This window comes from Panthera tigris, chromosome A1 (genome assembly GCF_018350195.1).
Source record: "Panthera tigris isolate Pti1 chromosome A1, P.tigris_Pti1_mat1.1, whole genome shotgun sequence".
Classification (NCBI taxonomy): Eukaryota; Metazoa; Chordata; class Mammalia; order Carnivora; family Felidae; genus Panthera; species Panthera tigris.
Genome location: NC_056660.1, coordinates 173,057,134 through 173,080,297, shown reverse-complemented (window position 1 = coordinate 173,080,297; position 23,164 = coordinate 173,057,134). Strand labels below are relative to the sequence as shown.

At 52.5% G+C, this 23,164-nt stretch overlaps 1 protein-coding gene across 2 annotated transcripts; it reads right to left on the bottom strand.

Annotated features, from left to right (window-relative positions):
- Positions 1-389: 389 nt before the first annotated feature.
- CLTB (clathrin light chain B) lies at positions 390-22,230 on the bottom strand. Of its 2 annotated transcripts, XM_042991868.1 has the most exons (6): positions 21,846-22,230; positions 16,503-16,549; positions 7,796-7,913; positions 7,444-7,555; positions 4,116-4,169; positions 390-877 (listed from the first exon to the last, which is right to left on the bottom strand). In XM_042991868.1, exons 1-6 carry the CDS (start codon positions 22,030-22,032, stop codon positions 706-708), a joined length of 690 nt encoding a protein of 229 aa, XP_042847802.1. In that variant the 5' UTR covers positions 22,033-22,230; the 3' UTR covers positions 390-705. The 2 variants fall into 2 exon arrangements, with proteins under 2 accessions (XP_042847802.1, XP_007085576.3); XM_007085514.3 differs by lacking the exon at positions 4,116-4,169.
- Between the last annotated feature and the right edge of the window lie 934 nt (positions 22,231-23,164).

Below are 23,164 nucleotides of genomic sequence, written 5' to 3'. Positions count from 1 at the left end.
AACCCAAGAAAGGAGTCTGGCAGCAGCCACCTTCACCAGCCTCTCACCCAGGTTTAGAGGGAGCTACCACCGGGAACTTCTGGTCTTGCCTCTTCCCTCCCACTTGAAGCTTCTTACTTTCTGGGAGCCTTGGTGTCCATGGCTATATCAAGACAACAAGAGAATCCCTATCTCACAGGCTTGTTCAAGAATCAGCAAGGATCAAGGTTGCAAAAGCATTCCATTAGAGGTTGTCTTTCCTCCTGGAGAGGGAGGCAGCAGACATACAAGTTGGGACACCCACTTCCAGCTGGGAGGGGTTCTGGGGGAATAGCCTCACCTTGTCTCAAGGCCATGAAGCTGGGAAAGTTCTAAGCACAAACTGAGCCCTGACACCAGTTATGGCTTCTGGAGAAATGAGAATGATAATAAATAAGTGTAAAAAGAGTTAACAACACACCCTTTAAGCCAAGAAAAAAAAAAATACGTCAGGAGGGACAGTCACAATTTTGTGGACTGAGAGGAGGTGTGAAGGGCTGGGCCACAGGGCTAGGAGGAAATGGGGTGAGAGGGGTGAGGGTTCCCTTCCCAGCCCCGGGAGATGGGGAGGAACGGAATAGGCTGTGTGTAGCAGCTGCTGGAGGTGCTGCCCCCGCTGGCTGAAGCAGCTGCTCCTCCTGTGCCCAGGCCCAGCCCATGCTTTGTGGCCATGCTTGTAACAGGCACCTAGCGGGACAGCGGCGTCTGCTTCAGGGACATGAGCACTGAGCGCAGGCGGGACACGTCTTTGCACTGCTTGCTGCTCTTGGGGTTGAAATCACACAGCTGAGCCACCTTCTCCCATTCTGTGCCTGGGGTCTCCTCCTTGGATTCCTTCACGAAAGCCTCCTCAGATGCCCTGCAGGTGGAGAAAAGACAGAGATTTCATTGCTGTCTGTCTTTCCCCTGAATCAGTGATGTTCTGCTCCCATTGAGTAAGCTGCTTTGCCCAGCCTACTCTTGGGTCCTCTGTCCAGAGTTAGCCCTGTGTCCTATGCCCTCAGGTCCCCAGAAGCAGCCTTGGCATCAAAGGAAGCCTACTTTGGTCCTGCCTCAGGGCCTTTGTACTTGGCTGTCACCTCTTCCTGGAATGCTTTCCCCTATACCTGCTCGTGGCTTGTAGCTTCTTTTCATTCAGGTCTGAGTACAGGCCTCACTCCTCAGCAAGAGTTCCCAACTGGGGCGCCTGAGTGGCTCAGTCAGTTAAGCGTCTGACTCTTGATTTCAGCTCAGGTCATGATCTCCCGGTTCGTGAGGTGGAGCCCTGCATCAGGCTTTGTGCTAACAGTGTGGAGACTGCTTGGGATTCTTTCTCTCCCTGCCTCTCTGCCTCTCCCCTACTCACTCATTCTCTCTCAAAATAATAAAATAAAATAAAATAAAACAAAATAAAATAAAATAAATTAAAAAAATAATAAAAAAATAAAAGTTGTTGGGAATCCCAACAACTAAAGAACCTTGGAGGCACTAGTGTAGTACCTCAGCTATTTTAAACATTTCCAAAACCTTGACAGAGGTAGGACATTGACTAACCACCTTACTAACTGGTTCAGCATTGCCTCTATGTCCTATGGACCCAATAAGTATTCCCCCAGAAAAGCATTCTGGTCAAATACACATAGAAAATTTAGTTAAAGAGGATCTTAAAAGCGAGACTTTCAAAGCCTTGAATGTACTGATGTTTATCCTGAACCTCTAAGGTGGAGTATAAGATGCAGATAGAATCTACCACATTCCAAGCATATTTGACTATAGAGCTCTTTTTAGCCCAGAATGACTTATCTCCATGGAACCACAGCCTGGGGAACACTCCATTGGAGTCTTTGCTTTTGGTTGGAATCAAGTTAGGATGAAAACTGGTGGTTTTTTCATCAGAAGTTCTGGTGGACAGTTCTAGAAGCCACTGATTAAGGAACAGTGGAGAAACAAAGTACAGTAAACACAGTGCAGTGGACAAAACCCAAATGTGGGAATCTAAGAAAAGGACAATAACTGATCTCCAGTGGAGAGGGCTGGGTCTATGTCTTATTTGGCCAGCAAGGGTCCCTGGAAATCCCCATTCCCCTCATGGCCCCTTCTGTATCTCAAGCAGGATCAGTTCTGCACATGTCAGGCAGGGAGCTCTTAGGTGATGCCTACAGGCTGTGCCAAGAATGAGCTGGCCCTGGATTAGGTGACGTGGCCCCTCCCTAGTGATCTTCCTTTCCTTCCATGTACTCATTTCCTTACCTATAAAGTGAGAATCAGCCTCCACCTTGCTGATCTGTCTCACTGGCCTGAGAATCTAACAAAGTGGTGAGTGTGTGCAGGCTTGGAAAAAGGCTATATGAGGTTGGATGACCAGTGGGGCTGAGGAGTGCTGTCTTAGGAGCTGTCCCTTCTAGGTCAAGAGGCTCTCCTCTAACCTTGCTGTTCAAAGTGTGGTGCATGGTCCAGCAGCATTGGCATCACCATGGGGCTTGTTAGAAATGCAGAATCAGGGGCGCCTGGGTGGCTCAGTCGGTTAAGCGTCCGACTTCGGCTCAGGTCACGATCTTGCGGTCCGTGAGTTCGAGCCCCGCATCGGGCTCTGTGCTGACAGCTCAGAGCCTGGAGCCTGTTTCTGATTCTGTGTCTCCCTCTCTCTGACCCTCCCCCGTTCATGCTCTGTCTCTCTCTGTCTCAAAAATAAATAAACGTTAAAAAAAAAAAATTAAAAAAAAAGAAATGCAGAATCATGGCCTCACCTCAGTCCTACTGAATTGGAATCTCCCTCCAACAGATCCCTCAATGATTCATAGGCACAGAAAAGTCTGAGAAACACTGATCTAGACTCTTCCTCTCTTCAGGAGCCCCCTGGGCGCTATTTACTCAAGCGCAAAAAGAACACTCAACCACTTGTATATTCCCCAGCACCCATGCCCCTGTCATCCCACTCTTCTGTTTGAAACCTATGGATCCTGCTTTTAGGATCAAGTCCCAGCTTACACATCTGGCACAACAGGCATTTTGCAACTAGCCCCAAGCTGACCTCCCGTCCTCAGCTCCCACCCATCCATCCCCACAGCCCCAGCACTCCACTCATGGAGGCTGCCCTTGTCCTCTTCTAGCACATCCCTTCCTTCTCATACTGAAGGTCCCGCATCTCTGAAGCCGCTCCCCCAGCAGACGGTGGCTCCTGGAGCTCAGTGTGCCCTTCCATACCGCCCTTATGACAACACCCTCCTGACCATGAGCAACTTGGGGGGACAGGCTGTGCCTTATTCCTGTTTGAACAGAGACTGGCACTGGGCGAGTCCCAGTAAAAACTGGCTGAAAAACAGGTTGTTTCTCAGGTGGGTCCTGTGCTCTGTGAGAGAAGTGTTAGCCCAGACAGCATCAGAGGCCTGCCGAGGGTGAACCCAGAGTGAGGAACAGCAAATACTGGCACACACGCACGTGGCAGACATCACACATTCATCACTGCTTTTCCTTTAGCTTCAACATCCCCAACACATCTTCCAGGCTGTCACTACCAATCATTTGGCAGTGACATGAGAGGAAGCCTCTGCCATCTCAGGTCTAGATTAATCACAGTCCTAACTAGACTCCAAAGGGGAACATGTGAGAGGGGCCCTGGGTGGTCTAGGCAGGGTCTTGTCGCCAAACTTGGGCCGAAGTTTTGAGGAGGAGCAGTGCACTTGGGGGCAGGAGGAGAGAATGGAAGTGTTCCTGGGAGCATCTCTTCTTTATGCTTCTGACAGTCCAAGTTTGGTTCAACAGAAGACTCCTCCCCACCTCCCAGCCCTAAGAGGCCTCTCAGAGGGAGGGAGTTTGACTGTTTGCATTTGCCCCTCCCACCATTTGCCTGTCCCCGCTGGGATGTCCCTTGCATTCTTTCTCTGCTCAGATTTAGCAAAGCTGCCTCCAGGCAGAATAGATGCTCAATAAACATTTGCCGCAGGGATAGAGGAGAAGGTCTGTGCCTGCACTAGCCCTGGAGTGCCACCTGCTCTGGTCATTGCCACCCCCACCTCATTTATACCCCACTAGCAGGAGACTCAAGAAACCGTGGCAGCCCCACAAGGGGTCCCTCGCTCTCTCCCAGTCCCTGACAGAGGAGCGAAGAAGACACGTACACATAGCCGATGATATCAGCATCTGGCTGCTGGTAGAATGCTTTGTCAGCGATCCTTGAGAGAGAAGGGTTAGGTGGGGGAAGACAGATGGCAAGACAGACAGGCAGAGGGTTAAAGAAAAAGGGAGACAGCGTTAGTACCTCCAGTTGGAGCGTGTTAGGAAGCACAGTTCTGTAACGCTTGGCAACTATCCACAACCCGGAGAGGAGAGCAGGGATCCTCCACCGGCCTGAGTGCCTCTTCTAAAACTGTGCCGATCGTATTACTTGTCCTGTTCACAAATCTTCGGTGGCTCCTCACCACCCCGTCTATCCAGCCCTGTTATTGGAGGCCCTCCACCCGTGACCCCTCCTTCCTGTCTTCCCTCCTACCACTCCCTGACTCCCTGGTGCCTGAGACACAACATCCTTTTTTTCATACTATGCTGTTCCCTGATCTAGAATACCCTCCCCCAACGCTGCCCTCTTTTCCCTAATGAACTTCTAGTCATCCTCCCAAGCCCAGGTCCTCAGACACAGAGGTCTCTCCCCCACCCACAGCCCTTGCTTCCATGGCCTTCTTGCAGAGAGCTGTACTGTTGAGTTCACCTGCACATGTGTGCTTGTCTCCTCTGAGCTCTTCCAGGATACCGACGGGGTCCTCAGCTCCGTTTCCCCAGGGCCCAACCCAGAGCCTGGCGTGCAGCAACTTCTTGAACAGAAGTGCGGCAGCTTCCCAGAGCCAGCCTTTCCTTTCTGGGCAGGCCAAGTACCTTGAAGGACACAGCCTCAAAGGCAGAGCTGCTGGCCAGAGTCTCAGAAGTGGTCTGAGACCATGTCCATGCAGGTGCTCTCTGGTGGGCATCCACTGCCTGCCTGCCCAGCATCCATCTGCCCCTTCCAGGAAGGGCCCCTGATTGTCTTTTGCAGGATCAGGATGGCCCCACTTCAGTCCCTGTGGTTTGGGTGAGACTGACCCCATGCACACTATCGCTGGACTATCAGGGTCCCTCCCCCGGCACAGTCACTGGGCCTGGAATGGGCACAGGACCCACACCAAACCAATGAGGGTCAGGTTGAGGATTTCAGCTGAGCTATTGGGAGCACGATGCTATTTTCACTGAAGTTGCCAAGAGAATGGCAGAAGCCTGGAGCTTCTGGTGGCCATCTTTCTGCCCCATCCCGGGACAAGAGGGGAATGCCGCATGGAGAGACAGTAAAAGTGAGCACCAGTCCACTTTGTCTGAGCCCCTGAGCCTAGTGTACCTGGAGTCCCACCCCAGCCTTTTCAGTTACACGAGCCACTAACTTCCTTTTATTCTTCAGCCTCTCTGGGTTGAAGTGTTGCCGTTTCTACAGGCAGTAAAATCCTCTACCCAGGTTGGTTCTTCACTCCCAGCCAGGCCTGTGCTCCCTGTGACGCTAACTGCTGGGCCCCGGACAGTCTGGCTCCCGTGCCAGGGTCCTGGGACCTCTTCTGCTGACTGCAGAACTTGCTTCTCTCTGTTGTGGTAAGATGACAGTTCAACAGTGTACCACCTCTGAAGGACTCTGAACTCCACAGGCAGCTGAGGAAGCAGCCCTGAAGGTTTCTGCTTCTACTTCCTCTATGTTCTTGCCACTAAATCGCCATCCTCAAGACAGTTCCCATCCCATAACTGTCTCACTATCCCCATGGCTGGCTTCATGTCCCCACAGCCCCCTCCTGTCTCCATAAATCCTCTCATGTCCCCACAGCTCCCTCGTGTCTTCACAGCCCCCTTGTGTCCCCACAGCCCCCTCATGTCCCCACAGCCCCCTCAAGTCCCCACAGTCCCCTCGTGTTCCCACAGCCCCCTCATGTCCTCACAGCCCCCTCATGTCCCTACAGTCCCGTCGTGTCCCCACAGCCCTGTATACCCACGGTCCCCTTGTGTCCCCACAGTCCCTGCATGTCCGCACAGTCCCCTCGTGTCCCCACAGTCCCCTCGTGTCCCCACAGCCCCCTCATGTCCCCACAGTCCCCTCAGGTCCTCACAGCCCCCTCGTGTCCCCACAGCCCCCTTGTGTCCTCACAGCCCCCTCGTGTCCCCACAGTCCCCTCGTGTCCCTACGGCCCCCTCGTGTCCCCACGGTCCCCTTGTGTCCCCACGGTCCCCGCATGTCCCCACGGTCCCCTCGTGTCCCCACGGTCCCCACATGTCCCCACAGTCCCCTCGTGTCCCCATGGTCCCCGCATGTCCCCACAGTCCCCTCGTGTCCCCACAGTCCCCGCATGTCCCCACAGTCCCCTCGTGTCCCCATGGTCCCCACATGTCCCCACAGTCCCCTTGTATCCCCACAGTCCCCTCATGTCCCACAGCCCCCTCATATCCCCACAGTCCCCTCATGTACCCACAGTCCCCTCATGTACCCATAGTCCCCTCGTGTCCTCACAGACCCGTGTCCCCACAGTCCCTTCATGTCTCCACAGTCCCCTCATGTCCCCACAATCCCTTCATGTCCCCACAGTCCCCTCATGTCCCCACAGCCCCCTCATGTACCCACGGTCCCCTTGTGTCCCCATGGTCCCCGCATGTCCCCACGGTCCCCTCATGTCCCCACGGTCCCCGCATGTCCCCACAGTCCCCTCGTGTCCCCATGGTCCCCGCATGTCCCCACAGTCCCCTTGTATCCCCACAGTCCCCTCGTGTCCCCACAGCCCCCTCATATCCCCACAGTCCCCTCATGTACCCACAGTCCCCTCATGTACCCATAGTCCCCTCGTGTCCTCACAGACCCGTGTCCCCACAGTCCCTTCATGTCCCCACAGTCCCCTCATGTCCCCACAGCCCCCTCATGTACCCACGGTCCCCTTGTGTCCCCATGGTCCCCGCATGTCCCCACGGTCCCCTCATGTCCCCACGGTCCCCGCATGTCCCCACAGTCCCCTCGTGTCCCCACAGTCCCCTCATGTCCCCACAGCCCCCTCGTGTACCCACGGTCCCCTTGTGTCCCCACGGTCCCTGCATGTCCCCACAGTCCCCTCGTGTCCCCATGGTCCCCGCATGTCCCCACAGTCCCCTTGTGTCCCCACAGTCCCCTCGTGTCCCCACAGCCCCCTCATATCCCCACAGTCCCCTCATGTCCCCACAGTCCCCTCATGTACCCATAGTCCCCTCGTGTCCTCACAGACCCGTGTCCCCACAGTCCCTTCATGTCTCCACAGTCCCCTCATGTCCCCACAATCCCTTCATGTCCCCATAGTCCCCTCATGTCCCCACAGCCCCCTTATGTCCCCACAGTCCCCTCATGTCCCTATAGTCCCCTCAGATCCCCACGGCCTCCTCAAATTTCTATAGCTGCCCTCATGTGCCCATAGCTCCTCTCACCGGTTGTTGATCTTGTTCTTCTCGACTTGTTCACTCTGGCGCTGGTTCCACTCCTCCAGGTCCTTTTTGGCTTTCTCCCGCCACTCCTGTTCTGTCACCTTGGAGGCAGCATCTGCGATCCCAACAGGAGAATAAGTGGCAGCTTTCTTGTAAGAATGTGAGAGCACAGCTGCCCTGGCTGCTTCTCCCCTTGGCCCTTGGCAGGCAGCCTCAGGGCCCAACCTCACCCAATACCCATATTAAGGCAGTGCAGGGGGAAGGGGGTCCTCTATCCTAAGGATTCCCCACCCCCCACCATATCCCAAACAGTCAACCCAGCTGGAGCTGCTCCGAACCTCAGCCTGGCCCTTACCCAGTTCCTGCAGCCGTTTCCTCTGCTCCTCTCTCCACTTGCGGATGCTCTCAGGTTCCTGAGTCAGTCTGTCAGCCTGGGCAATCGCCGCATAGCCGTCTGCTGGACCGTTAGCCTCCTAGGGCACAAATACACAGCAGCGTGCACAGCTCGTGCACCTACCCCTTTGTCTCTGCTGCCTGACTGCCAAGACACCCCCTGCATCTGGATTTCCCAGCAGTCCCCAACAATCTCCCACCTGCTGCCTCTGGTGACTATGACTAGACCCTGCCTCTATACTTGCTGTGCCCTTTGCCAGCAATCTTCCCACTGGGGGACCCTGGGAAAGTTACTCAGCCTCCCTGTGCCTCACTTTCCTCATCATGAAGAAGGCTCAGTAAGACTATCCACCTTAACACTGATGTAAGGTTGAAATCAGTTTTAAAATGTAAAGGATTCGGAGGAACCTAGGTGGCTCAATCGGTTGAGTGTCCAACTCTTGATTTCGGCTCAGGTCGTGATCTCATGGTTCGTGAGATCAAGCCCCGCATCAGGCTCTAAGAAAACAGTGTGGAGCCTGCTTGGGATTCTCTCTCTCCCTCTCTTTCTGCCCCTCCCCTGCGTTTGCCCTCTCTTTCTCTCTAATCAGTAAATATTTTAAGAATATATAGTAAAAAATGGAAAAGATTTTGAACACTTCTTGGCACAGTGAGTCCCTTGTGTTACTATTATTAAAGTCTCTCTCTATTACAATCTTATTCACCCACTAGCACTTACACAGTCTGAAAAAAGTCTCACTTTATGTTTGCTTGTCCATTGTCTGCCTTCTCCATCAGAATGTCATCTTCGTGACAGTAGGGTCCTTGCCTAGCCTGCTCATCACCCTGTCCTCTGTGCCCAGCACAGTGCCTGACACACAGAAGATACTCAATTAGCATCTGCTAAGTGAACAGGCAGTGCTGAGATAGGCAGGATGGCCGTGGCTAAGACTGCACAGTGGTATAAGCCTTGCTGGGCCTGTTTTTTCATCTGAAACTGAGAACAATAATAAAACTACTTCTAAGAGCTGTTGTGAGCATTTGACGTGACAGTATTTGTAAGACATTTAGAAGAGTGCCTGGGAGCGCCTGGGTGGCTCAGTCAGTTGAGTGCCTGACTCTTGATCTCAGTTCAGGTCATGATCTCATCGTTTTGTGAGTTCGAGCCCTGCATTGGGCTCTGCGCACTGACTGTGCCGAGCCTGCTTGGGATTCCCCCACTCTTCTTCTCTCTCTGCCCCTCCCTCACTTGCACTCTCTCTGTCTCTCTCAAAATAAATAAATAAACTTAAAAGAAGAAGAAGAAGAAGAGTGCCTGGCATGGGGTGATGGCTCAATGAATGGTAGAATTATCATAATTATCATAATTATTCATTCTCATTTTATAGGGGAGGAAATTGAGGCCAGGAAAGATGGCATGCTGTAGTGGCAGGCATCCAGGCTTCTGACTCCCAGGCCAGGGCTCTGCCCACTTCCCTGTGCTGCCTGCCTGAGCTAGGGACTCCCAAGTGCTGGGGCTGAGAGCTCAGCCCAGCAAGGATGTGGTTCCCCTCTGGTCTCGCAAAGCCAGAAACCTTTTCCAGTCCAGCCCCATCTCCTGCCTCCTCCTCTGGCACTCTGCTGGTCCTACACATTCCAGTCTGCACACACCCCACACAGTCCTGCAGCCCTGCCTCTGTCTCCTGCTTTAGCTGCAATTGTCTCCCCTCCCTTCTCCAGCTGATGAAATCTTGTTCCATCCCACGAGTTTCCAGCTCTGAAGTCACCAGCTCTGGGATATCCACCCCCTTGGCAGATTTCACACCCCTTCTTCTCTGTGCTCTATCACGGCCTTCACCTTCTGCACAAGAGTCTCCCCGCTGAACCAGGAGGTCCTGGTGGGCAAAGCTGGACCTTATTTATAGCCTCTGGTTCCCTGTTCCATCCTTCCATCGCTCCCTGTGCTCTTCCTTCAAGCACTCATCAAAACTGTCAGGAACTTTGGTGTTTAATGTCTTCTCCCCACAAGACAGTGTCTGGGGCGCCCTCTGTCCAGGAGTGCTCCCCACTGTCCTTGGCACACATCAGTGCTCAATAAGCAGTGGCTGCATGGATAAATATCCCTGGAGCCTGATGTGCCCAGATCAGAGGAAGTGCTGGGTAAACGCTTGCCCAAAGGGGTGTGGGCAGCCAGGGTGAAGGAGCACACAGCGGGGAACAGGAGGGCTGCAGTCTCCAGCTGTCTGGGGGGAGAGGGAAGGGCAGGCCCAGAGCAGGGTATGTAGCCTGGCACCTCCCTGGGCTCAGGCCCAGCCTTGGGTGGGACAGTTGGAACACTGCCCTATTCCTCTTTCCAGCACAGCATTACACTTCAATTTAGACAGTCTCTCACCACACCCAAGGGCCCTAATCTGGAGAACACAAGTTGATCACTAATGCTGAGTGAGCCCCACCCTGCCCCCTTTGGAAAAAGACTGTCCTGAGGCCAGGCCGCCAGGCCTCCTGCCCAATCTTACAGAATGTCCCATCTGCAGACAACTGCAGTTACTTTTGTGTATATGTGTTTATTCAGGTGCCGGGTTTCATGGTCCTCATGGCACTACTTGCCATCTGAAATGATTTGTTTGTTTACGTGTTTACAATCTGTCTCCCACCTGCCCCAATCAAGTAAGTGAGTCCCAAGCCTACCTCTGTAGAGTACCTAAAACAGGGAAGACCCGCTGCAGGATTTCTAGAACATTCATTGAATGAATTATCATATGCTTGGGCTTGGGGACAGGGATGAATAAGACAACCCATTCCCTTAGGGAGTCTGGCATGGAGAGTCCCTCACAAATGAGGACCATGGCTGGGCTATGCACTATAACACAGGTCAGGTAAAGAGAGGGGTCAAGAGAGGACACAGCCATTTTAGCCTGGGGGTATAGCAGGATGGGAAGAGACATGGAAAGGTCATTTCAGACCAGAGCCAACAGCGTTGAGGACCTTGTGGGGCCAGTGCCTTTGGGAAACTCTGGGTACATTGATGCTGCCAGGCATGGGAGGAGAAAGGGTGGGGGGTGTGGGCTGGAGAAGGGTCTCTTGAGCAGGAATTGTGTAACAGTGGTGTCCTTCAGGCCCACCATCTCCATAAAACCTGCCCTAAAATTAAGATTCCCAGGTTATAGTGCTTTAAAACTTACAGAGAAATCACAATTAAACAGTTCTCTTTGATCTTTACAACACTACACGATGGATTTTATGATCGGTGTTTTACAGGTAGAGAAATTCTAGCTCTAGAGTCCCAAGGTCACCCAGCTGGGAACTGGTGGAGCTGAGATTCCAACTGAATTCCTGGGTGTGTGTGAACTTACTGGCCACATAGCAGCAGGGACCAAAGTCACTTCTGTGTCACGTGATTTGTGACACGCTTACTCGGTCTCTCAGATAAGTCTACTTGCCCAAGATTAGAGACTACGCCCACTCCTCCAAGTGACCCCCCCCCCCGGCCCATCCCCCATCTCTCTCACACCCACACACCTGTCTGCAGCAGGCCCCAGGCTCCGGGCAAGGCCCACACAGACTGCCTCACCCTCTGTACTTTGCACACACTTTCCTATCAGCCAAGACCACCACATGCCCCCGGGCAGCCTGGAAACCCACCTCCAGCATCCCCTCTCTATTGTACTCCCTGATTCAGTGCAGCACCTGGCCTGGTTCAAGTCCCAGCTTTTCACAGCTGTCTAACTAGAGCAAGCTATTAAACCTCTCGGTGCATCCTCCTCTTGGTCTGTAAAATGGGAATAATGACAGAACCTACATCATAGGGGTGTCGGGAGGATGAAATGAGCTTACATGTAAAGCTCTTGGGTGATGCCTGACACACTGTTAAGAACTCAAATTCCTTGCTTTTTTTTTTTAATTTTTAAAAATTATTTTTTGAGGGGCGCCTGGGTGGCTTGGTCGGTTAAGCGTCCGACTTCGGCTCAGGTCACGATCTCACAGTCCGTGAGTTTGAGCCCCGCGTCGGGCTCTGTGCTGACAGCTCAGAGCCTGGAGCCTGTTTCGGATTCTGTGTCTCCCTCTCTCTCTGCCCCTCCCCTGCTCATGCTCTGTCTCTCTCTGTCTCAAAAATAAATAAACGTTAAAAAAAAATTTTTTTTTAAATATTTTTTGAGAGAGAGACAGAGACAGAGAGCGAGCAGGAGAGGGGCAGAGAGAGAGGGAGACACAGAATCCGAAGCGAGCTCCAGGTTCTGAGCTGTCAGCACAGAGCCTGATGGAGGCCCAAACTCAGGAACCTTGAGATCATGATCTGAACCAAAGTCAGACGCTTAACCGACTGAGCCACCCAGGTGCCCCTTGGATTCCTAGCTCTTCATACCACCCCTGTATCTGAGCCTTACCATCCTGCACTAGCATCACTCCTCTCTGGGTCTCTGTCCTCCATTACAAGCAAGCTTCTTTGAAGAGGACAACAGCTGGTCGATTTGCCTTTACAAACGTCACCCCGAAGGGCACCTGGGTGGCTCAGTCGGTTAAACATCCGACCCTCGATCTTGCCTCGGGTCATGATCTCATGGTTCACGGGTCCAAGCCCCGCATTGGGCTCTGCATTCACAGCGTGGAGCCTGTTTGGGATTCTCTCTCTCTCCTTCCTTCTCTGCCCCTCCTCTGCTCGCATGCACACACACACTCTCTCTCAAAATAAATAAACTTTCTTAAAAATATAAATAGATAATGAATGGGAGTGGCGACATCCCACTCAGAGTGTGAAGCAGGGCCCACATGGGATAACTGCCGTGGGCCCCTTGTAACCTGGAGAGGATGTGCATGTGTGGGGGCCAGCAGGGCTGTGTGGCTCACTGCTGGGGCCAAGCAGGCCCTGTGCATGCCGGCCCATGTTGCACCATGTCCAGGAAGAGCACCACAGTGCTGCCAGCACACTGAGTCCTGGGAAGTTGTTTACTGGCTCCTCTTCTCTGGCTGCTCTGTGGACTTATTTTCCCAACCCCTGCCAGTGAGCAGCGAGGTTGGGGGCCACAGCAGGGCTCCTCTTTAACCACTTGAGTGTCCCAGAGAGGAAATCGGGTCAGCTGCAGGCTGGCAGCTCAGGTGGGCTTCCCAGTGGCTGCAGGAATGCTCTGAGCACCCCCAAGCTCAACAGAGAAGGGGGCAAGAATGGCCAGGACCAAAAAGCAGGAAGCCATAGTCAGGGCCAGGTTTATCTTGGTCCAGTTGCCCAGCGCCCCTCTCCTGAGAGACCTCTCTGCTGGACATCACTATGAGAGCCTCCCCGGGTCAGGCTGGCCGAGGATGTGCTGTGACTCTGGAGACAGTCAGGAGGATGAAGCATATCCGTCTTTGGGATTGTCCATCTAAAGCTAAGCTAAGCTGAGCCGTTGATTCCCCTAAGTAGCTCAAAGGGGGATGATGGCAGTGAGTGGGGGGAGAGAGAGTTTGTGCAGGAGGGGGGAGTCCTGCAGGGACCTTCTATCCTGTCCCTGGCGGTGCTAGATGGAACTGGAATAGGTGTGGGCAGACTTATCCTTACGCCTTGAAGACCAGGTTTATAGCTGGACCCCCTTGTGGTCCGGAGGCTGCCAGGAAAGAATAAGAAATGTAGTAAGAAAGCTCTGCCCAGGACACTTGACAGTGTTGGGCATGTACAAGCAAGGCTTCCCCCCCCGTCCTCCTTCCACAGCACAAACCAGACCCTGGTCTATGCTCAATCCTAAAAAAGTCTGCATGGGCTTTCTACCTAAGATTCGGGGGCTGCAGCCAGCCAGTTCCAGCACAAGGGGGTGGGACAAAGGGCACCAGATCAGGGGCAGGAGATCTAGGAGAACAGTTTTGCCACTAGGTTCCTGAGTGACTCATCTCATCCATGACCCTTCCCCTCTCCGTAATGGTTCTAGAATGGCATGGAGTGAAATGATTTACACATAAACACACCTGGATTATTAGCAGTGAGAATAAGAGTTCCCATTGAGACAGGGAAGGAGCCCCGGGGTTCCCTATGGGGAACAGAAAGTAAGTCTGGGGGGCCAGGAAAGGAGAAGACCTCAAGATCCTAACCTATAGAAAGGGAAAATTATCTTTTTTTTAAATTTAATTTAATTTTCTTTCAATGTTTATTTACTTTTGAGAGACAGAGCATGAGTGGGGGAGGGGCAGAGTGAGAGGGAGACACAGAATCTGAAGCAGGCTCCAGGCTCTGAGCTGTCAACACAGAGCCCAATGCAGGGCTCGAACCCACAAACTGTGAGATCATGACCTGAGCCAAAGTCAGACGCTTAACTGAATGACCCACCCAGGTGCCCCTAAGCATTGGAATTTCTTTATTAAACAAAAATTTTTTTTTAATGTTTATTTATTTTTGAAGGAGAGAGACAGACAGAGTGTGAGTGGGGGAGGGGCAGAGAGAGAGAGGGAGACACAGAATCCGAAGCAGGCTCCAGGCTCTGAGCTGTCAGCACAGAGCCTGTCGCGGGGCTCGAACTCATGGACCGCAAGATCATGACCTGAGCCAAAGTCAGACGCTTAACTGACTGAGCCACCCAGGCACCCCGAAAGGGAAAAGTATCTTGCTCATAGTGTTCTAAGTATTTCTGTGGTCCTAAGTATATCTCCAGCTCCAGGTCCACTTTAGGACACAGACCTTTTGGGTCAAGTGAAGTCCTTTTGAGTGTGCCCAGGACAGGGGCCGCCTGAACTCTATGACCTACCAAACTGTACAGGAATAAATGCTGCTTACTTGGAGCTCTCAGGCCAGAAGGGACACAAAGTTCCTAAAGTCCTAGAGCCTGACTTTTCTCGCTCGCCGATAGTTGAGTAATTTTCCAGAAATGGGACTTGGCTAGGTTCCTTGTGTAAGGTACCAGCCCATCCCTCTTACATAAGAAAGTATTGTTTATTCCCCACTGAGGATTTGGGAGGTTAGCTCTTCAATAGGGTGGGGCTCAGGAGATCCTGAAGCTGCAGCCCCAGGGGTCAAGGCTCTTTGACCCAGCCAGTGAGAATTAAGCCTCATCCAGCAAAGACTTTACCTCAACTAAGCATGGGTGGGGAGGGACTGTTGCAACTGTGGGGGTCCTGGGGATGCCATTTGTGGTCCAAGTTCTCCCAGTCTACGGACTCTTAAACCGATTTGTGTACAAATGAGGGGAGGCAGTAGGCAAGTACAGAGGGCAGTCTAACTAGAAAAAGGTGGGGTGTGTGTGTGTGTGTGTGTGTGTTATAAGACTACTATGAGGAATTTTAAAACAATCCAGTGAAAGTGAAAGCCTTTTTCTTATCTCACGCCCAACCTTGGGACTAACCACTGTTAAGCATTGTTAACAGTTGGTACACATCCTTTCAGATATTCTGTGCAAACAGATTTCTACAATAAAAACCTGGACCATACTGTGCATATTATTCTGCAACGGGCTTTTCCACTTAATATATTGCGGGCCTCTTTTCATGTCAATACAGAAAGCTCTGATTGCTCTTTTAAACAACAGCACGGTTTTCCAGTTTACCTACTCAGTCCTTTGATGCTGGACACTCAGGTTGTTTCCAGTTTGTTTTTTTGTTTTTTTTTTTAACTTTTTATTTGAGTGTAGTTGACATACAATGTTACATTAGTTTCAGGTGTACAATTTAGGAATTCAACTTACGTATATGTTATGCTATGCTCACCATATAGTTTGTCTGCTCTTATAAACAGTCCTGCAGGGGCACCTGGGTAGCTCAGTCAGTTAAGCATCCGACTTTGGCTCAGGTCATGATCTCACAGTTCGTGGGTTCAAACCCCATGTCGGGCTCTGTGTTGGATTCTGTGTCTTCCTCTTTCTCTGCCCCTCCCTCACTCATGCTCTGTCTCTGTCTCTGTTCTCTGTCTTTCTCTCTCAAAAAATAAATAAACATTAAAAAAATAAATAATCGTGCAAACATCTGGGAGTATGGGAGTCCTTGTCCAATTCTTTCCTTAGGGAAATTTTTTTTTAATTTTTTTAATGTTTATTTATTTTTTGAGAGAGAGAGAGGCAGAGTGTGAGCGGGAGAGGGGCAGAGAGACAGGGAGACACAGAATCTGAAACAGGCTCCAGGGTCTGAGCCGTCAGCACAGAGCCCGACATGGGGCTTGAACCCACAGACCGTGAGATCATGACCTGAGCCGAAGTCAGATGCTTAACTGACTGAGCCACCCAGGCACCCCTCCTTAGGGAAAATTCTAAGAAGTAGAATCAGTGGATCAAAGATCTGCCCACTTAAAATGCTCAGACATGTTAGAGATGGTCAGTTCAACCTCCCATCCATGGTACACATGTGTGCAGGGCCCAGTGTGCATCTGTGCCACTGTGGGCCACTTTATCTCTCTCTCCCTGATGGACATCACCATGGGCAACCTGAGGCCACGCACCATCAATCCCTGTCTCTAGTGGTTCTGATTCTTCACTCCCTTCCCCTACACAATGGGAAGGGGGGAAGGGAGGGAGGAAGGAAGGAAGGAAGGAAGAAAGGAAGGAAGGGAGGGAGGGAGGGAGGGAGGGAGGGAGGGAGGAAGGAAGGAAGGAAGGAAGGAAGGAAGAAAACATGTCAAAACCCTCATCTATATTCCCCATCCCAATGCATCAGACATAATGACCAGAATAACTTGCAGCCTTAATCCTTCTGATGATGGGACCATAAGTTTTTGAGACCCAGGCTGTTGGTCCCTACCACGACTAACACAGAATCTTGCTTACCTGAAACACATCTCCGTTGATGGTGGTCCCCATGTCCTCAGAACCAGCTAGAAAGAGAACAAAGAAATGGCACTATTCATAGCTCAGCTTAAAGCAAGCACAGAATGGTTCTACATTAGCTCCCTGAGCCATCCTCTGCCTATGCCCATGTGTGTGTTAACACCCCCTCCCCACGTAGACATACTGGATGCATAAATAAGTTGGGCTCCAACCATGACTGTTCACAAATCCTTCTCACAGCCGTTATCACATTTGATTGTCACCACAACTTTGTGATGACGCTATCAACCCATTTTACAGATACTCAAACTGAGGCCCAGAGAGGCTTATGATTGCCAAGAGCCACCCAGCCAGTAATAGCCCCTCACCTACCTGAGATGACTTCACCCTCGGCCATGGCTAGGAATGGCCTGATTGCCTGTGGAGCCTGTGCCTGGTGAGGAGATAGAGGTGCTGTAGGCTCAGGGCGGTGTCTGTGAGAGCTAAGGAAGAGGGGCCCAGCGCGTCCCTGCCTGTCCCTGCGATGCCTTGAGCAACTGCTCCACCTGGAAGAGCAGGAACTGCAGCCCCCACCAGGCAGCACCTGGCCTATTTTTCCTCCTTCCGCTCCTCCCAAAAGGATTTTCTTTTGCCCTCAACAATGACTCCTCCTGGTCCCTTTCCCTGACAGCTGATTAGTCACAAATTCCTGTGGCTTTTGCTGCAACAGTGACCCTCAAATTTGCCCTCTGCCCTCTGCCCCCTGTCCGCTCTATCTGCCCTGTTAGTGGCAAACACCTAGAGGGCCATACTTGTGTCCTTTCTCCTCCCCACTGTCTTCTCCAGAGGTGGGCACAGTAAGAGTTCAGAGACGTGTGTTAAATAAACACGAATAAAACATATCAGAAAAAGAATGGATGGCTTTTGTCCACTCACAGGCCTCCCTGACTCCAGTGTCACACTCTCCCAACCCTCTTTCAAACCATCTGTCAGGGTTGATGTTTTGTAAAGCATACACTTACCTATGTCACTCTTCTGATTAAAAATATAATAAAAACAAACCAGAAAAAATATCCACCTCTCATGAACTGCAGTAGCCTGTAGGGCCTGCTCCTGCCTTTGGGACTGTTCCCTCTGCCTGGAAGGGCTTCCTACCCATAGCCACACAGGCTGTTCCCTTATCTCTCTTCAGCCTCTGCCCAAATGTTGTCTTATTAGAGGCCTTCCCTGACCACCCCGGACATTTACCCCTCTGGCACCGCTCCCTCCTGCCCCTGCAGTATTTCTCTACTTACCCCTCAGCCTGATAGGCTTTTTTGTGCATGTGCCTATTATGTACCTTCCCCACTTGAATGGACCCTCATGAGGGCAGGGACTTTGTTTTGTCCACTGCTGGGACCCAGCATCTAACACAGTGTGTGGCGGGGCGTCTGGGTGACTCGGTCGGTTAAGCGTCCAACTTCAGCTCAGGTCATGATCTCGCGGGTTTGTGAGTTCAAGCCCCGCATCGGGCTCTGTGCTGACAGCTCGGAGTCTGAAGCTTGCTTCAGAATCTATGCCTCCCTCTCTCTCTGCCCCTCTCCCGCTCAGGCTCTGTCTCTGTCTCAAAAATAAATAAACACTAAAAAAATAATAATAAATAAAAATAAATAAAATAAAATAAAACTGTGCCTGGCACATACTAGAGGCTCAATAAATATTTGTTGAATGAGTACGTCAAACCTCAGACCATAGTACGTGAGAATCTCTACACTCTGGCCCTGCCCACTTACTTCCCTGCCTCACTTCCCACCAGTCCCTCTCACGAAACCTATTCTGGTTTCCTCCTTCTCCAAACACAGCAGTCTGCACCCCATGCCTTTCTTCCTGCTTCTCTCTCTAAAGAATGCTCTCTGGAGCCATTCTCCAAGGCCCAGCTCACAAGTCACCTCCTTTGGGAAGCCCTCTATCACTTCCCCTACTTCCCTAGACACTGATGGAAGGTTCCAGCTCTGGGATATCACAGAATATTGTATAGCATCCCCCACACTCTTATGCAGTTATTTGTGACCTTCCAAGGGTCATGCACTCCCTTCTCAAGCCAGTCTCTGTATCGTGTTCAGCTCCTAAGGGTTCCTGCACAGAACGGGTGAACAGTTGAGCAGCGAGTGCCAGCTAAATGGAAGGTGAATTGCTCTTTTGGGCCCACTGCTACCTGCAAGGTCTGCCTAAGGCATCTCAGAAACTGTGATGCCTCCTGCCAAAGAGCCACAGGAGGCCACACCAGCTTCCCACAGACAGACAAGTACCCCTTTACCAGCCAGCTAGCTTACAGTTCCTGTAAGCAGGAACCACAGTGATTTCAGCCTGGGGACTGAAGGGAGGGATACTTAACCTTATGGAAATAATCCCTGGTTGATATACATTATAATTGACTATTTTCAAACAGTGATTGCTTCTGACCAACTATGTCAGCTGTCATTCCTACCCATTCAGCTAGGGCTTCTCCTATGTAGGTGGCCTCATCCCTCAGTCAGCAGGGAGCTGATGGAGTTTTAGTGGCAGCATCTTCTGTGTAGGGGCTTCTCCTGGGACATCTCCTCTACCAGGGCCTAATGCTATCAGGGTACATTCATGATTATGTCAGTCTGTACACTTGGCCTTTCTGGAGGCCCCACCCCACTCTGACCAGACCAGTCTCAGGTCCCTGGTCCACAGTCCTTGTGCCTACCTTGGCCTTTCAAAAGTCTCTGCCTCAGTTTCTCGGTCCCCTGACTGCTCCTCTGGAGATGAAATTTCAGGCTCTTCGAGAATCCACACACACCCACACACAGAATTGAGTATCTGTTCCCATAATGCTTTCTGATTATTGCACATTTATAATCATATGTCCATAGTCAGAGGCCTGCAGACTAGAAGCGCAGCAGATATGAGTCCCACAGATAACCCTGTGGGTGTTGCTTCCCTCAGATTCCTGACCCCTTTTGGAACAAGGGCAGACAGGGTCCAGAACATTCCTGGGAGCTTACTGAGGCCCAGCAGGGGAAATAGGCTTGCCAGGAACTGACTGGGCAAGTCAGGGGCAGAGCCAGGCCAGGGCTCAGAAATCTGGGTGTGAAAATGTAAACCTTCTGGGGCCCTACCCAAGGCTGATGAATGGAAACAAAGTGTCCATTGCTCAGGCTGGCCACAGATCCAGCCCCAGAGGAGAGGCTCAATGTGGCTGAGGCGCAGGCCTATATCGGATACCTCTTTCCCCAGGGGTAACAGGGAGTCCAACGGCAGGGCAGTCAGCACAGTGGCAACATCTAAGAGAACAGCCACAGAAGTGTTGATTGGTGGCAGCTCCGGAAGCCAGCTTCCTCCAGCTCCCAACAGGCCAAGGCACTTTTTCTCCATCCTATCCTGGCTTCTGGCACTATCGCTGGTTAGGAAAGATTACTTGCTCAGCACCATCTAGGCCTAGGAAGGTCAGATCAACTCCATGCTGTCTGGCCACCTACTGAGCCATCATCCCATATTACCTCCCTGATCTTCAGGTCCCACTTAGGAGGGCAGCTGAACATTTGCAGCTTCAGCAAGTATGAGTCTGGAAGGCCTTCAGAGGGCCATGTCTCTGCTTTTCTCCCTGCTACCTCCAGTCTGGGGTCAAACTGTACCCCACTCCTGCCACAAAGGGAACCTCTCATCCAGGCTGTAAGCCCCTGGAGCCCCACTGTCCTGGGATAGGCCACAACCTGCTCAACTCCCAGATGCCTCTGGCTGTCCTTAGCCTAGTTTCTACCTGCCCTTCTCTCTCAGAGCGTTCTGATAACAGCTCTTCTCAGCAGGGCCTCCCGCAGGCCAAGCCAGATTGAAAAAACTGGTGGTTTCAAGGAGGAGGTGTGGACTAATGAATACTGGTGCATGACTATAGGCAGGCATTTCCTAGGAGTTCCCTGGAATGTGTGAGCATCCATGATGAGGTGCTAGGAGCTGCTGTTTGAGAAGACTCCACTCTTGGCCTGGCTGGGTCACAAAGACACCCCTCCATCCCATTACCTCCTAGGGTGACGGCCACATCATTTGAAAGAGTGTGGGGCCCAAAGTTGGGAGGGTTAGGATCAAGTCTCAGATCTGTCACTCATGGCTGTGAGACTTTGGGCAAGACACTCAGGCTCTCTGGGCCTCCAGTTTCTTAGATGTTACAAAAGGCTTGTTTCATTTCTTTTATCAATGGGGTACTGAGATGCTTCAAGCTCCTACAGCCACAGAAACTGTCCTATTCATTTCTATATCCCCAGTGGTCCTGGCACACAGTAGGCACTCAGTAAAGGTTGAATAAAAACAAATATGACGATAAGGAACATTTTTTTTTTAATTATGTAAGCTACCACTGATTCCAACAGGCCCATAAACCCCAACCAAAATGAAAACATTAACAAGAAGCACAGGCTGTTTTGGAGGCACCCATGAAGGTATCTACTTTTTAGTTAAATATTTTAAGAAACTGTTCTTTCCAGCCAGAACCAGAACAGGAGTATCATTGATAAACACGCTATCAAAGGGACCAGACCCTGGACCCTGATTCTAAAGCTAACCACAGTAGCCCTGGACCACCATGGAAAACCATTAATAGACACTTAGAAACCCCCAGGAGGCTAGCACCACATCTGACTGAAGCCCTTTGTGCCCCTACCCCCACCTTGGTGTCTAACTCAGAGCCAGGCATATGGAAGACAGTGTGGTCAGGTGGAGAGGGCTTAGAGTCTGACAGAAACAGGTTTAAATCCTCACTGCCACTTACTAGTTGTTTCAGTGGTGTACCTTTTGAGCCTCAGTTTTGCCATCTCTGAAATGGGTTTAATAATGCATAGGAAATGACTAAATGTAAGTAAAGTGGCTAACCCAGTGGCTGCAGGATGGCAGGTGGTCCCCAGGAGAGGTTTGTGAGTTCTTGGTGCACTGAGCGTCCTCTGCTTTTGCCAGCTGTAGGCAAGAGCTAGGACTGAGGAGCTGGGAGGTCTGTGGTTCTGCCCACACCTGCAGGGCTTAGCTGGGAGTCTGGGACAACCAGCCAAGGGGGGAGGTTCAGAAGGGACTCTCAGGGCCAGGTTATGTTGGATTCCAGAGCCAGGCAGTGGTGGAGCTGGCCCTGGGATGAAATGTCATGACAAATTCCTGTCCGTGGAGCCACCAGGTCCACAGCCGCCAGGCAGGGCCTCAGAATCCAATAAGATTCCTCCCCATATCTACCAGGTCCCTCTCAACCCTAGGCCTGCTCCTGGCTGGCCACAGCAGGCCCTTTTCTCTCCACCGCAGGGCCCGGAGGCCGGGTCTGCGCGGCCAGGTACCCGGGTGCGAGCCCCAGGCGTCCCCAGTTCCCGGGCCCCTATACTGACTCACCCCCACTCGCAGGTCCCAGCTGGGAGAGGGCCGCATGGCTGCCGGCAGGTGCCCCGAAGCCCTCGTCATTCTCTATGCCCGCGATCTCACTCTCCTGCTGGGCCAGGAAGGCAGCCGCCGGGTCCTCCTCCGCCGCCTCGGGCGCCCCGCTCTCCGACGACGAGAAGAAGCCAAAGTCATCAGCCATTTTCCCCGCGTCTCTGCTGAAGCGTCCGCCTGGCGCTCGGCTCTGCCCGGCGCGTGCCCGGCGCTGCGCCCGGCGGCCGCGACACTGTCACCCGAGCCGCCCGGGAGCCGGCCTCGGCTGGGACTGGCTCGGCGCGGCGCGGCGGCCCCGCACTTCCTCTCCGCCACCGGGCCCGGCTCGCCTGTCACTGCAGCTGCAGGCGGGAGGAGCCGGGACGGGAATGCGGTGATGTCACCGGCCGTGGGAGGGGGCCCGCAGCGCGGCCGGAGGTCGCCTCGCAGCGGCCACAGGAGGGCGGCAGCAGGACGGTGGCGCAGCCCCAGGGGCCAGGAGGCCCCGGCAGCGCTCCCGCTCCCGGCTGGCATTGCTCTTTGCGGGGACACCAGGACGAGGCACAGGACAGGCCCGGCCGGTCTAGAAGCAAGCGGACCGGGCAAAGCGGCCGGGGTATGAACAGCTCCGACCGCCAGAGTTTGCATCGCCCGGCTGGGCCCCTACTTAGGGACCTGGCCCCTTAAATGTTCTTCAGTATGAACTGGTCTGAGAAAGACCTATTTATCCATCTCAGGCAGGCAACCCCGGCCTGGGGAGCACCGGGGCGGGGGGCGGGTGGGTAGTGGCTGCGCAGACCTTCCTCCTGAGTCATTCTGCGGATTCTTCACCTAAACTGGGCAGATATTATGAATCCCATTATTATGAGAGTCCCGCTCTATAAGAGGAGGAAAAGGAGGCTTGGAGAGGTAGACCCTACGTCCCACCGCTTCTTGCATCCTTCCTGCAAGTCCAGAGCATTCCCCACTAAGCCTTGTTGCTAAAGTACATATCTTATGCATCTCTCTTTATTTAAGGTGGCTTCAGCTCAGACTGCCAGAGTTTGGATGACCTGACTGGGCCTCTACTTTACAGGCTGGGTCCCTTAAATGTCCCTTAAGTGTGAAACTGACTAAGAACGGCAGACCTAATTTATCCAGGCGTTCTGCCACTGGTCCAACCCTCCACCCTCAATAAACAGTCTCTGCCTCCTCCCTGCCAGCACTTGGCCAAGCACCAGGGCACCAAAATGTGGCAGAAAAAGCCAGCTTTGGCCAGGGAGAGATTACAGTCTATGAGACCAATAGATGATAAATGGCCC